Below are 15538 nucleotides of genomic sequence, written 5' to 3' on the forward strand. Positions count from 1 at the left end.
GGAGAGTTAAAGGATTGGATAGTGTGTACTGAACATATAATGGATGCATTCAAGCATTCAAAACAGATAGCACTTTTTCACCGCTCACTACTTTGCCTGATCACTTTACACTGACAAAGGACACCTATTTTCAGGTATCACATACCTACTTTTAGTAAAAACCACTCCCAAACATGTATATATTCTCCTTAGTCTTCACTTTCCTTAACACACTTCAGGTACTTTCTTATCCAGTTAATTTTATTTTAGATATTTTAAGGCTTGCAGAAGTTTGAATGCACGCTGAAACCCATGCTTCCTGGTCACATTCCTGGCCCCTTCGATGTGGAGCTGCCCCCTGTGGGAGTGGGGAGACAGGCTCTCACACACCCACACTTACTTATTAGCTACACAGGATTATAAAGGCACTATCAGTTCTGGAAAGTTGTCTAACTGGACACCAATTGTTTGTAGTTCAGCAAAAAGTGGTACTGTACAATCAGATGGAGGAACTGCAGAGAGTTGGATCAAGTCTGATTCCAGCAAGCATTTAGGAGGAACTCCTTTCATACTTGAAAAGCCATATGTTAAAATTATGCCTACAAATGGAAGAGATTCCATAGCCATTACCATTTATTTTGCCAACTGATCTGTGGAACTCAGTGACACTGGATACAGTAATGACATATTTTTCAATTACATTTGAGACAAAATAAACCGAGGTGGCATCTCTGACAAAAGCAGAGGAACAGAAGGGAATACTGAGTAACCAAGGCAGCAGCAGCCTGTTACTCCAATTGCAGCTAAGCCAAAGGGGTGGGAGCTGAAGAGCACAGTTCACAAACATTTTCAAGTCTTCCCCAGAAGCACCCTGGACATTTGCCATTTTGGGGGGAGGGAACATGTCAGCATGTGCTGAGGCAACCATGCAATGTTCCTGCCTTCTTGTTCTGTATTGGCAAGTATGGAAACGCAATGAAGTGCAGTGCACAAAGCCAGGCTAGAGTTGCAACCTGGTGATCCTTCTCTCCTGCTCCATTCAGGCTGAGGGTCCAGAAAGACCGTATATTGCCAGCAATCTGTAGAAAGGGGGAGAAAGGTTCACGGGAGGAGTGATAGAGGAAGCTGCAGCAGCTGCTGAACTTCTGCCTGGAATTTACTATTGCTATGTTGCATTTTGGGAAAGCACTGTGCATTGTAGAAATGCATCAAGCAGAAGTGTGTCTCTAAGTGATTGGGGAAGCTGCATCTGAAACTTTAACTGGTTGCATCCCTCCACAGCACAATATCGAGAACCAAAGCAAAGTGTGGGTGCATGGAGCCTAATTTGTAAAGTCAGAATAATATGAGACAGTGACCATCTTAACTTGCAATTTCCAAGCTTTTTACAGCACAAATGAACATTGTAAGCATCTTAGCTCTCATCTTAGACTGAAAGTTGATATTTTAATTTCCTTGCGTGTTTTTTTTTTTAAGGCACTAAAGTTTACACGAACAGAATATGTGTGAGTGTGCATGTTACCTTTATAATTTTACAGCTCTTTGAGATATGTAAGACACTTCACCTATATGATCTTGTTTAACATGCACCAGCTTGCATTCTGCAGGTTTAGCTATTTCTCGGACTTAAACAATATCTGGCAAAAGTGGCTAATTCCACTCCTGTATTAGAAAATGAAGACTAATCTTGGAAAATTCATGGATCCCCAAGAGTCCTATTTATGGCTGAATGGTACCTCCATGTTCATAGACAGTATACTTCTCAGTACCCGATGCTGGGGGCATACAATGGGAAGACCATGATCATAATCCTGTCATGCCCTCCAATCTATTCTCAGAAGTTTGCAAATGGAAGGTCAGAGAAAATTAAAGGTGAAAAATGACACTTAGTGAGGGCTAAGAACACTCCAGAAGCATTAGCGGAGCAATTTCTTCCATAGTTCTGCAATGCCGGTCATCAAAGAATCAACAGTTTCTACTTCATTCACACAGAAATCCTACTTCATATATTGCTCTCCTCATTAACTGGATTCAGAGGAATAGTTGGTAGATGCACTGCAGAAAGCTTTCAATGCAAACATGGATTAGTAACCTTTAAGAAGAGATTATAGATACCTCTAGCATATTGATATTAGGTTGCCACCTTTATTGTGTTTTACTAAAGTTGTGGCATATTTAATCATCCTGTTTGGTGTTTTCTCATTTTGGTCTTTCTCTTTCTGCTGTTTACAAAGTGACACATTTTAAAATATGTCAACAGAGATTACAGCCTTTGAGCATACACAGAGTACATATCTCTTCATTAAATCCTATGGGGAACAAGGTTATAAAGAGGTTACACCACTTACTGGTGTCTGTAGACAGCACAGAAAGACACAGAGTACTGTACTATATTGCAAACACTGTCAGAGGTCACAACCACTGAGCATACATAGAGTGTATATCTCTTCATTCAGTGCTAAGGGAGACCAAGTATAAGGAGGCTGCCATTTACAGGTATCTGTAGACAGCACAGGAACACAAAGTACTACACTGAACAAGCTGTCAGAGGGCACATACCAGAATGCATTTATCCTATTCCGTGACGGATGCTGTGGACAGAGCTGCATGAGCACAGTATGTGTTCCAAACCAGAGGGAGTTTATTCTTCTTCCCCCATTTTAAAAAGAAGAATTGCTTAACTAGAATTGCTTCACTATTGCCTCCCCTTTCCATTGTTCCCTCCTCCACATATTGTCAGAAGGATCCTCCTATTATTTCTCCCACATTTTGAACAGGAATCTTTCTATTTACCCCCTTTACATTTTTCAAAAGTATCTTTCCATTATTTCTCCCACTTTCTCTTTTTAATAGAAAATGGGGTCCATTTTCAAATTGTATCTTGATCACTTCTCAGCATATTTGTATCATGGTTGGACTAGTGGTAACACTTGTCACCTAATTACTTCAAGCCAAATTTCATGACAGATGGTTTGGAGCTTATGACCATTCAGAGCTTATAATGGTGAAGTGTCATTTTTATATCTCATCTTAACTATACAGGTATTATCACACGTGTATAATTTGCAAATGAAAATTGGATTCTCAAGCACAGATATCTTCCTGACTGCCACGAGTAATCCTCCCTACGTCCTGATCTAGAGCAAGCAGCTATGTGCTGGAGTACTACCCTCCATTAGGAGACATATCCAAAGCTTGGAGGAAGAGAGATTAAAATATGCCTATGTCAGACCTTTCTTTTTGCTAATCAAGGTGTATGGAACTACATGTATACCAAATTTCAGCCAACAACTTTGAAACCACCACCACCCCATCACTGAATAAGCAAATGAAGCTCAAGCATGTTTTTATACATATATTGATACAAACCATGGGGGTCTAAACTTGAGGCTTCAGACCATAATTTTGACCAATAACATTCACCCCATCAGACCAAATCCCTTCATTCCTGTACTCTACTTGTGCTTTCATTCCTCTTCTAGGCCCACTGTCCTTCTAATCTTCCTCTAGGTCAGGGCTGCTCAACTTCGGCCCTCCTGCAGATGTTGGCCTACAATTCCCGTAATCCCTGGCTATTGGCCACTGTGGCTGAGGATAATGGGAGTTGTAGTTCAAAACTAGTTGGGGGGCCTAAGTTGAGCAGGCCTGCTCTAGGTTCTGTGAAGAACTCTCTCACTCAGTCTTGGTCCTTGGTCACATTTGTGTAGGCCTCATACTATCTCCAATCCTAGGTCCTGCTTCTTCTTCTCTCCATCTTTCCTTAAGTATCTCATCTCTAACTGCCTCTTTTCCCACTTCCAGACCTCCTCCTTCTCCTCTTCCCATTTCCCCAGGATCCTGTTTTATGTCGGTCTACTCTCCTCCTTCCTTGTTAAACAATCCCAACTCAAAGCTCCCTGCTCCAAAATCACCTGTGCTGCTCAGCCTCTGCAACATCAACCCTGCTCAGAAAGTGTAGTGCCAGAGGCTTCATTGCTGCCACAAAACTGTTAGCATATTGTAATATGTATATATTTACTGTGCCTCCAGTGACTGTTGCTGGTGTCTGTCTAATGTTTCTTTTTAGAATGTGAGCCCTTTGGGGACAGGGAGCCATCTTATTTATTTATTATTTCTCTGTGTAAACCGCCCTGAGCCATTTTTGGAAGGGCGGTATAGAAATTGAAATAATAATAATAATAATATCAGTTCAATCACATTTTGCAAGGAGGTGATATTGACCAATGGCTAACAACTGGGAAAACTCATCTCATCATGAAAGACCCAGCAAAAGGTGCAGTTCCAAGTAATTATAGACCGATCACCTGCCTGCCAACCATGTTCAAATTATTAACTGGAATAATAGCAGATGAAGTCATGCAACACTTATTAACTAACAAACAGCTTCCAGTTGAACAGAAAGGAAATTGCCCGAACACCAGAGGCACAAAAGACCAGCTGCTGATTGACAAAATGATTTTAGAAAATTGTAAGAGAAGAAAAACAAATCTAAGTGTTGCATGGATTGACTACAAGAAAGCCTTCGATTCATTGCCTCACACATGGATACTAAAATGTTTAGAAACAACTGGTGTCAGCAAAAACATTCAGATATTTATAAAAAAAGGAATGAGCATGTGGAGTACACAGTTAACAATCAATGGCGAGACACTTGGACAAGTTAGCATTAGAAGAGGCATTTTCCAAGGGGACTCACTATCCCCTCTGTTGTTTGTAATCGCCATGACCCCACTTTCACAAATACTAAACAAAACAGGCCTCGGATACCAAACATCTAAAACATCAAGTCAAATCAACCATCTGCTGTACATGGACGATCTGAAGTTGTATGGAAAGTCCCAGTCAGAAATTGAATCACTGCTAAACACTGTCCATATAGTCAGTAGCGATATAGCAATGGAGTTTGGACTAGACAAGTGTGCTGCATTAATAATGAAAAGAGGAAAAATAACAAAAACAGAAGGAATAGAACTACCCAATGGAAGCAACATCAAGAACCTGGAAGAGAAAGAACATTACAAATACTTGGGCATTCTCCAGGCTGATAACATCGCACACACTGAAGTTAAAAGAAAAATAGGAAGTGAATATATCAGGAGAGTTAGAAAAATCCTAAAGTCCAAACTCAATGGCAGGAACACCATACAAGCCATAAACACCTGGGCTATACCTGTTATCAGATACACTGCAGGAATAATAGACTGGACCCAGGCAGAGCTAGAGACGCTAGATCGTAAGACCAGGAAAATCATGACCATCAATCATGCTCTGCACCCCCGGAGTGATGTATATAGGCTCTACCTCCCTTGCAGCTCAGGTGGAAGAGGAATGCTGCAAGTCCATCAAACAGTAGAGGAGGAGAAAAGAGGCCTTGAAGAATATATACAGTAAGGGACAGTGAAGAAGATGCACTTAAAATGGTCAAGAACGAGAAACTATTCAACACCAATGAAAGAAAGCAGGCCTACAAGAAAGAACAAGTCAAGAACTGAGCAGAAAAATGGAGAAATAAGCCCCTGCATGGTCAATATTTGCACAATATAAGTGGAAAATCAGACATCACCAAGACCTGGCAATGGCTTAAGAATGGCAACTTGAAGAAAGAAACAGAGGGTTTAATACTGGCTGCACAAGAACAGGCACTAAGAACAAATGCAATAAGAGCAAAAGTCAAAAAATCCACAACAAACAGCAAGTGCCGCCTTTGTAAAGAAGCAGATGAAACTGTGGACCACCTAATCAGCTGTTGTAAAAAGATTGCACAGACTGACTACAAACAAAGGCATGACAAGGTAGCAGGGATGATACACTGGAACATCTGCAAAAAATACAAGCTACCTGTAGCCAAGAATTGGTGGGACCATAAAACTGAATAAGTTAAAGAAAATGAAGATGTAAAAATATTATGGGACTTCCGACTACAAACAGACAAACATCTGCCACACAATACACCAGATATAACTGTAGTCGAGAAGAAAGAAAAACAAGTTAAAATAATCAACATAGCAATACCAGGTGATAGCAGAATAGAAAAAGAAATAGAAAAAATCACCAAATACAAAGATCTACAAATTGAAATTGAAAGGCTGTGGCAGAAAAAGACCCAAATAATCCCAGTGGTAATTGGCACCCTGGGTGCAGTTCCAAAAGACCTTGAAGAGCACCTCAACACCATAGGGGCCACAGAAATCACCATCAGCCAATTACAAAAAGCAGCTTTACTGGGAACAGCCTATATTCTGTGACGATATCTATAACAACAGCAACAACATTGACAATAAAATTCAGCCATCCTAGGTCCTTGGGAAGTACTCGATGTCTGGATAAAACAAACCAGTCAATAACACCTGTCTGACTGTGTAAATAAATAATAATACTGTGATCCAAAATGCTACGCACTCTATTGTGCACATGGGACAAAGCTGTGGAAGAATGCATCCAGGTTCATTTCAAAACTCAATTGCTTTCTCTTTTAGTTTTTGAAGTGGGGGAAAGACAGGTGGAAAATTAAGGAGGAGTTACTGTTTTTGCTTCACTGTGGTTTCCATTTATTTTACAAATCTAAGCCAGTATGAATTTGCCACTAAAGTCTTAGTATTTTCACCTTTTGCTCATAATTATTTTAGAATCTAAACTTAAAAGAATCCAGGTACACTGGTATGACACAACAGAGAGGACACTAAGTTCTAGTAACACCTGTTCAAAATGTTTGCTTAAATTGTATAGCCTTTGGTTAAACATGAAAGAAACCTAATCCTACATTATCACATAAGCAAGAAAAGTGCTAGAGGAAATCAGCTACAGACCCTAGCAACAGAAAAGAATATGAGCAGTAGAAAGTTTGTATTCACAACTTCTCCCTTTAAACACAATGACCTGATGTGCTCTCTCCTCCCTTTCCCCATGCAAATTCCTTCTCCACTTCCATGATTTGCCTTAACTATGGGATGTTATAAAGGTTATGTTCAGCTGGGAAATAAACTGCTTTGGAGAACCTTTGTTGAAAAGCAGTACATACAGTCCAAAAGTAATAATTTGAAATAGTTTTGCAAACCTTGGTTAAAAGGGAAGCTGGTTAGAAATAATCATAGTTAGTGCTAATATAGATCTAATGCTATGCTACAGCTAGCAGCAATGCAGATAGAAAAGAATGCCCATGGTTAAAGCAAACCATGGAAGACAGGAACAGAATTAATGCAGGTGAGGTAAGCAAGGGGAGGAGTTTATAAGCCCATCATGTTTCTGATCTCTGAAATATGAACGTTGTAGTTGCAGTAAGGTTTTTTCCATTGCTAATCAACTGCTTGGGTCTACAATTTCACATTACATGTCAAACACAAATGCTCTTTCAAGAATTGTATTAATGTTAAAAACAATAAAGCAACCATGAAAATATATCAGAAGTATAATATATGAATCTATCTTGTAAAGGAGACACACATTTGCCAAGAGCCAGAGTGCACAAACCTACAAAAGCCTTTGTTAAACAAATACAGGGTATAAAGTAACTAAAAACAAACAATATAGGATTGCTAAATTGAACTTTGGTTTCCAAGACTTCTGCAAAAACCAATTCACATAAAAAGCTTGGATGACACTAATAGAATAATTTCAGGAGTTGTGAAAGGAGTGGAAATTCCATGTATATACTGTATAAGAAGATCACTTGATTATCTGTTAAATGAACACATACAGGTCTGGGTAATAATTACTTGTGGAAACTTACTCAAGAATGCCTATTGCTAATAAGTCAAAGACTCTCACTGAAGCACTTAATAGCATCTTCAGCAAGAACCCCAAAATTGCTAAACAGGATCACTTGTTTTGCTGTAAAGTCATTTTAATCGGTTTATGGCCGATTAAAACTTTGCGATGGTTCAAATGAAACATTTCTGATGCTTCAAATTATTTTTGGAAGGATTGAGAACAAGTCACAGTGCCTGCATACTTCTTCCTCTCTTCACATATTTGTTTTAAGAGAGGTACTTCACTGTCTATCTAAAAAACTATAGTTTGTAGCTGCATTGGCACTGAAAAAAATCATGGTTTATATGAGCCTCCCAAACCAGAATCAAACTATTTCCTGAAAAACAGCAAGTTGCCTATTGCCAAGCACACAAGGGGAGCGATAACACATGAGCACAGGGTTTGTTCCTGATCCTCCAAACTATGGTTTGCAGGCTCAAAAAGGTTATCTCTGCATCAAGCCTATCTGCAGCAGGAGAGAAATGCTTAGAAAGAGGCCTACAAGCTAGCATATTATTAGTAACAGTGATGTTATACTGCCACCACAGCAGTGTTTTCCAGCTTGGAAAGTATTCTGGCAGAAATGCCCAAGTACTGTGTGTCACTGCAGTGACTTACTCCCAAAACTGGACCTCATTTGTTTGAGAACTACCGACTCTGTTTTCCGTCTAATTTAACCAAAAAAGATACTTTATTCCAGTTTTTAAAAATCAAATAATGTATTTAAGAAACAAAAGTGATTTTGAAAGCCATGACATGGAAAAACTGAGTTTCATTTCAGACAAATACAACAGAAAATAAAATGCAAAATGCTTAAAGTGCACATATGTATTTGTACCAGCATGGCAGGACTATAAAGAGTCTAATTTATTTTCCCAAACTGCAGGTAATCTACAGTGGAGCTAAACAATAAAATAAACATATTGCTACTGCACAAATTACTATTGTTTCAATTAACAAGGCTGTCACTAAATGAGTATTAGTCCTCTGAACCATGCTGGCTCACTTCCCTATGGAGGTTTTAAACCATTTTAATAACACAAAATAAAAAGCAGATAATTTCACTAACATGCATATAACATCAAAAACCTCCTTCAAACACCTTCGAACACTCACCTCAAGAAATACCACATGGATAATTTATACAAAAGGCCAGTTCTGAATTATTTGATACCGTTTTTGAGGTTAGATTTGTTTTACATAAATATCAGTAGTATTTTGAGACTTGCAATTCAAATATTACATGGAACACCATAGTATTCAATATTACACCTTCATTCTGCACTTTAACCTTTAGTTCACATTTTAAGAAGCCATTTTACTTTGACCTGCTGTTTTTCTTTCAACTCTACTGAGAGGCCTGCCTCTCTATGCTTTATAACAAATCAATAAAAATATTTTTAAATGCATAATTTTGAAAGTGTGGGGTAACTAATAGATTAAATAGCTCAGTGAACTAAACATGTATCTGATAAATCTGATTTTTAGACCCCATTGTTATACTGGGGAAGTCAGATGCTTAATATACAATAATATGAATACATTAAAGATACAGTCATTTAAACATTTATTTCTACATATAATCAAGTATATTAAATCTTAGGATTGGTTCACACTGTCCTTTTTTCCTACATGCAAGCAATCCCAAACTGCCCTGGGGTACACACTAATGTGGAGACAAGTACCATGTAAACAGGCCATACACAGAGTTAAACACAATTCTTGAGGTTATGTGGCTGAAAAAAAGTGATGCTATGAATACTGGCTGTGTTACTTCTCCCTTGGCAAGTACTGGCAGGTGCCAGGATGAGGATGAGTCAGGTGTTACCCATAATCAGCCTGCTTGCAAAAGTCTGAACCCAGCTTCAGCCATTTTCTTTTCCTTGGAGATGGAAGAGCATGCAGCAGATGAGTGGAAGAAGGAACGGTTAACAATTACATTGTGTGGGAACAATAAGGTAAAGGAGATGGTTCCCATAACATAAAGAAATGGCTTCTATAACATCTTAATTTCAAGCCTACCTAAACAGAAAAAATATTACAGAACATTTTCTGGAATATGATTAGTCAATTGCTTGGGCAAAAGAGACAACGCATGGTATAGTGAGCCCTAACTCTTCAGGAAGGAGTATTATAGAAGATTATGCTAATTTAACTTTGTATCCACTTGATGTTTTTAATATGCTATAAAAGTACAATTGCTCATATGTAAGACAAAAGGACAATGTGTACTGGCCCTTAGAAGAGTAGATGGTTAATGTTAAAGCATAGATCTTTTCTTAGTAAAGTACATATGTATGCTATTATTAATCCGAAACAGCATTCTATTTTCAGCTCTAGTTTTTAAACCTGTCAGGTTTTTTCAGCTAAAACTCCCTTGCTCTTCATAAAGTTGGTGTGATGCGCTATATAAGATACTTCCTAATCATTCTAACTGTACTACAGAACTTTCATATCTCTATTCTATTCAATAACTTTCTAAGTTTGTACATTAGCAACAAAACGATTACATTATAGAATCAGCACAAATGGCATATTACCAACTGTGTGCAAGCCACATAAATCCAGTCCCCTAAAACAGCCTTTTAGGAAAGGAGACAGATTATGTGACACCATTGCAAAATTACAGATAAGACAGAGTTATTTAACCGAGTTCTACATCAGTTGCAAGAATAAAATATTTAAGAATCTGTTTAACGTGTTGTAGCTTGAGTTTAAAAAAATGTTGACCACTTTCAATTTGTATTAGATCTGTACTCAACATTTCTGAAAAAGCTGATTTTTGATAACAGGCCTTTGATATTCTTAAATTAATGTCAGCACAGTGCCTGTTCTTCTCCACCATGCCAATGTAATTTGATCTAATTGTTTCAACAGATCACTGACAGACATGAATGCAGAAGGCCTTTTTATACTGATTTAGACTATATGTTATACTGAAACACATTGTACCGGGCCAAAAGCAGAAATGTGCTTCTATTATTTATAAAATATAAAGTGCATTATTATGAAATCACAAAACTGACAGACTTTCCGTCTGGACCATACAGTTTTAAAAGAGAGGTCAGGGCTTTAATGTAAAATTCTCTCATGAGAATAAATAATTCAAGAGGTACAGACTGATTTAATCCACCCTGCCCTCCTAGAATGGTTTTTGGCCACGCTTTTTAGTGCAAATATGCTTGTGTTTTTCTCAAGTTTAAGGGACATGGCATTTGGGGAATGCAAAGAATATTTCTTTACATTATAACAGACCCTTCTGCAAACACTCAACATGTTATTGCCACTCTCCGAAGATGGGAATTCACTGCCAGATGTAAAGAGAAACTCTTTCCCAAATTACCAGTTAAAATCATAGCTTTTTAAGTCTGCACTATATAACCCTTGGATTTGAAGATGTGAAAAAACCACTACTTCCAATGGATAAGCCAAAACCAGTAAATCTACTATACACAGCAGATGGCAACTTTAAGGCTCATGTGTAGTCAGTCTCAGATGCTCACATGTGCATTAGTTTATTTGAAGAATATGACAACCCACACCACATATAGGTGAAACTTGATCTTTTTTGGTGACAGAAATGGTGTGTTTGTGTGTGTGAATAATCACAACTGAATACTGGAAGTCTGGTTAAAAACAAAAAAGTTTTAGGAACAGTAGTGCAAACCTTTTCATGTCAGTGTGTGAACAAATATGCATTCTGACTGAAGTGGTAGAGATACCATTTCACAACTATTTGCTTTTTTAAAAACCTGGGGAGGAACAAATAAATCAATTAGTATACTTTTACTTTCATTACAGATTAATCAGTTAGTATACTTTAACCCATTAAGAGTCAATATGGAGAATGCAGGGTATTTCAGTGAAATACGTTTAGCAAGACAGAGTTACAGTGAAAGTATATGGACTAATACTAATATCACTTTAAAATGAAACATGTTGCATATGAAGGGGGTGGGGAAAATTCCTCTTAGCAAGACAGGAGTTGGGAGAATGTGAGCATCTGGAGTTCCTACATTCATGGATCCCATATTCTGGAACCTGACAATATAATGGTTACTACAGGCATTGGGATATGCAGCAGCAAATCAGCAATATGGTAATCCAGGTGTATTCAATTAATTATACAGGTGGGCCCTCATTACCCATGGTCCCGGCACCCGCAGTTTTGTGTATCCACAGTTGGATCACAGGAACCCAGTTTCATTAGTCACCGGGTGAAAATAGGGTAATTTTTGCCTATCCATGATTCTTGAGTGGCCAGAAATGACTTTTGACATAAATTTCTGCTGCCATTTTGTAGGGCTGAGCCATTTTATGGCTCTTTTCTGCAAAAGAAAAAACCTCAAAAATAAACAAAAATCAGAGGATTTGGAAGTTTGGGGTCATTGCTGGGGAGCAAGGTACTGTGCTTATTTCTGCTTCCCCTGCTTTTTCTTGTGATTTTCAACACACTTCAATGTGTTTAGGAACCTAACCACCCAATCCCCATAGGGTTAAGGTTTCTTTATTTGCAGAAATTGGCGGGAACGGAACCTCCAAATAATGTGGGCCACCTGTAATTATGCTATCAAACCAACAATACACTTTCATTCAAACTCTAATTTTTTTCTTCAGAACATTACTTTAAGTGCCTGAGCCAGAATATTTTGTACCATGATTAACTTATTTTTTCAAAAATGGATCATGGCCCAGTGGGTTATTGGTAATTAAAACAATCAAATAAGAAATCTTAGCTTTACATTAGACATTTTTCATTAATTGTTGTTTCTGGAATTAGACCGAATGCTCAGCAGGTCCAATTCCCTTATACTGGGCAAATCACCTAAAACAGTGAAATTAAAGTCCATACTTCTCTTTTTCATTGTCACAATTGTAACACACCATTCTAACATTCCTTTGGTGATTTTGGTGCAAGATAATGTTTTTTTCTTTTATTTGTAAATAAATATGTTTTGACAACTTTTGGCACAAAACTAATGCTCTCCACCTTCACATACAGCTCTGGGTAATATGAGGGAAAGATCAGACATTTGCTGTGATGTTGAAATAGATGTGATAAATAAAAAAAATTAAAACTAAAGACAATTTTGCTTGGATACCAGGACATGTGGATATGAAAAAATAATCAGCATTTAGTTATAAAAAGGCCAATACACACATGCAGCTTTTCTGATGGAAGGCAACTGTGGAGTGATGTTTCTGCACATGTAAACTAGAAGGCTCAAAAGACAGAAACAGTTACACAGTCTCAAGGACTAAAGCATATGTTATGGTGTTTGGAGACAAAAATCTTGGGCCCCGGATTAAAAACTGATTTAATTGAATGAAAAGCTTTTGCAAGATTAAAAAAACCCAAAATTCATATTCTGTGTCATGTTCAGGCAGTCAGAATGCTCGTCATAATGTTCCACAGCTTCCTCCAGCCATTACTTAAAAACAAAAACTCCCAGTACCTGTAGGTTAATTTTTAAATTAGAGCTCTCGTTTCTAGTTCTATTTCTGTAGATTAAGATGGAGGATTGTGGGTGATTTTTTAATTTATTTTTTAAACAGAAGAGGGACAAAATGGGGACTGTGGCATAGATGATAGTTTGGAATACTAGAAGATTAAAAGGCATTATTATAAAGGAAGCGCCGACAGTCATTACTGAATGCTTCAACTGCACAAATGTGAAAGTAGAGATGCACTCAATACCAATTAAGTGATGCACCAAAATCTCTCAAAGCATTTTCTCAAAAGTATAAAGATTAAAAAAAAGTTAGTCATAATTTCTATCATACACACGTTTAGCCTCTCTCTTTATAACTTCAGTCTCAACCATAACTCACCTATCAAATTCTCACACCACAGCAGCTTGCTGGAACCCCTTAACACCACAAATATAAAAATAGCTTTTGAAATTTCATAACACTATTTAAATAAACTCTCCTCACATGATGCACACTGTCCATAAACAATGGGCGATTAATGATCAACATTAATCTGAAGCAACCTATTAACTTAAACATGGATTGATGTTGTTGGGACACTCAAATTATTGGGTTATCATAAGAATAGGCAACCAGGAAATTAATTACTGGCCAATACATTAGAGGTTTGATTTTCCCCCTCCCTCAAGATATTTACCATAAAGTCACCAGCAGATACTTATTTAAGGTATTGTTCCCAATACAAGCATTTAAAAATTTAAAGATCAGTTTTGGTCATAAATGCTCTGTGGTTAATATTAGAAGATATTAATTCCATCCGGCTTATTTGTATCATGTTACAGTGCAACACAAACCTTATACAGATGCTTTAAAAGGTCACAACAACAGATTTAGTGTTATTATACATAATTCATAGTTTTGTAGAAGTTACGTATCAGACTCATTGGGTGGTTAACTAGAGATGTTGTTGGGTATAATTTAACATGATAACCAGACCCTTCATGTATTATATATATATATGAGTTATTTACTAACAGGGAAGAACTTACAAAAAGAAAGGCAACTTCTTCCAACTACAACATGTCGGTACCTCTAGCCACTTTTCTATTTTGCTTCTTGGTCTGCTGAAAATCAATCTAATCAAGACCCTCTTGTTCTTCACCACTGTCCCCTCTGATATCCATTCTTTTCTCTTTATGGCCGTTGTAAATTCTCCTCATTTCTTCTTCATACTTGATAAAGTTTTCCCCAAATCTTGTCCATGCTTTGTATGGGACAGTGATGGTATTACGGTATGGAGGCCTCACTTCACTTACCTTCAAAAAAATACCATACCTGTTGGACCCCACATCAAAGTAGAATCTCTTGTTGTCCACCCTGAAGGAAGTCCCCTCTGGAAGTTCAGGAGGCTCATCGCCTCCACTCCTCCGTTCTTCTAAATCTCCTTCACCATATTCTTCAATGAGCTGGACTAAAGCATCCCTGAACTCAATCATCCCCTGCGCTGGAAGGACAATAGTCTGTTCCTGTCCCAAACTGTGACCAAAATATCCTATCATGCCAGGTCCTCTAATTAAGGTCTGTCTAATCCTTAAGAAACGCCCACGTTGGTTTTCCTTCAGATCTAGGTAATACTTCCTATTGTCTCTTTCAATATACTCAGTTTTTAAGACGCTGTGAAGATGCTCTTCAGATCCAACTGATGCTGGAGGTGATGGCGGGTGATGGTGTTGCCGCCTTCTTGAATCTTGCTCTTTGCCATTAGTGTGCTCATTCCGATGACTCTGGCTGCCTTTCAAACCCAAATGGGCATAGTGCTCTATGAAATCTCCCAGACAATCCTTCAGCTCAGCAGCTACAGACAAGGAGAGAGTCAGCTTGCTTTTCCTGATATTGTCTTGCCTGCCTCTTCCTATCCAGACCTCTGCTATTTTCAGAAAGCGGCCTCGGGAACTCTGCTTCACATCCAGATAAAACCTCTTTTTTTGGATGTCTACTCTTTTGGAGGCCAGCTCCTGGATCTCCATGCAGCCCGCCTGAGAAGAGGAGGCAGGATAATGATACTGCTGCTGGGACTGGGAGTAAATGTTTCTGTGTAGGCCAGAGCCCCCCACACTCCTTCCTCCTCCTCCTCCTCTGCCTCTCTCCATCTTTACCAATCAACTGAAAACAACAAATATATAACAAAGATGCATAACACCATAGATATCAAATGGGCCTATTCTGCTTTCCCGGCAGTAGCCTCTCTGTATATAATTAGTTTTCCTAGAAAGATGCTCCACTAATGGTCTTGTTTTTTTACACAACAAATACAGGGAGTGGGGGGAAAATAAAGCTGATTCAACCTGTAGTGATTGGGTGTGTTATGGATAGCTGGGAA

The 15538-nt window shown here is 38.2% G+C and overlaps 1 protein-coding gene across 4 annotated transcripts in view; it reads right to left on the reverse strand.

The window, feature by feature from the left end:
* The window catches only part of PURG (purine rich element binding protein G), a 34652-nt gene that overhangs the window by 17792 nt on the left and 1322 nt on the right, over positions 1 to 15538 (reverse strand). For 2 of the 4 annotated variants that reach the window (XM_053292053.1, XM_053292054.1), the window contains exon 2: positions 8395 to 15321. In XM_053292053.1, the coding sequence (XP_053148028.1) occupies positions 14295 to 15308 (1014 nt within the window). In that variant the 5' untranslated portion in view covers positions 15309 to 15321 and the 3' untranslated portion in view covers positions 8395 to 14294. Of the gene's footprint in view, positions 1 to 8394; positions 15322 to 15538 lie in introns of those variants that run through there. The other 2 variants (XR_008315420.1, XM_053292055.1) reach the window with 2 other exon arrangements.

Source organism: Hemicordylus capensis, chromosome 2 (genome assembly GCF_027244095.1).
Source record: "Hemicordylus capensis ecotype Gifberg chromosome 2, rHemCap1.1.pri, whole genome shotgun sequence".
NCBI lineage: Eukaryota > Metazoa > Chordata > Lepidosauria > Squamata > Cordylidae > Hemicordylus > Hemicordylus capensis.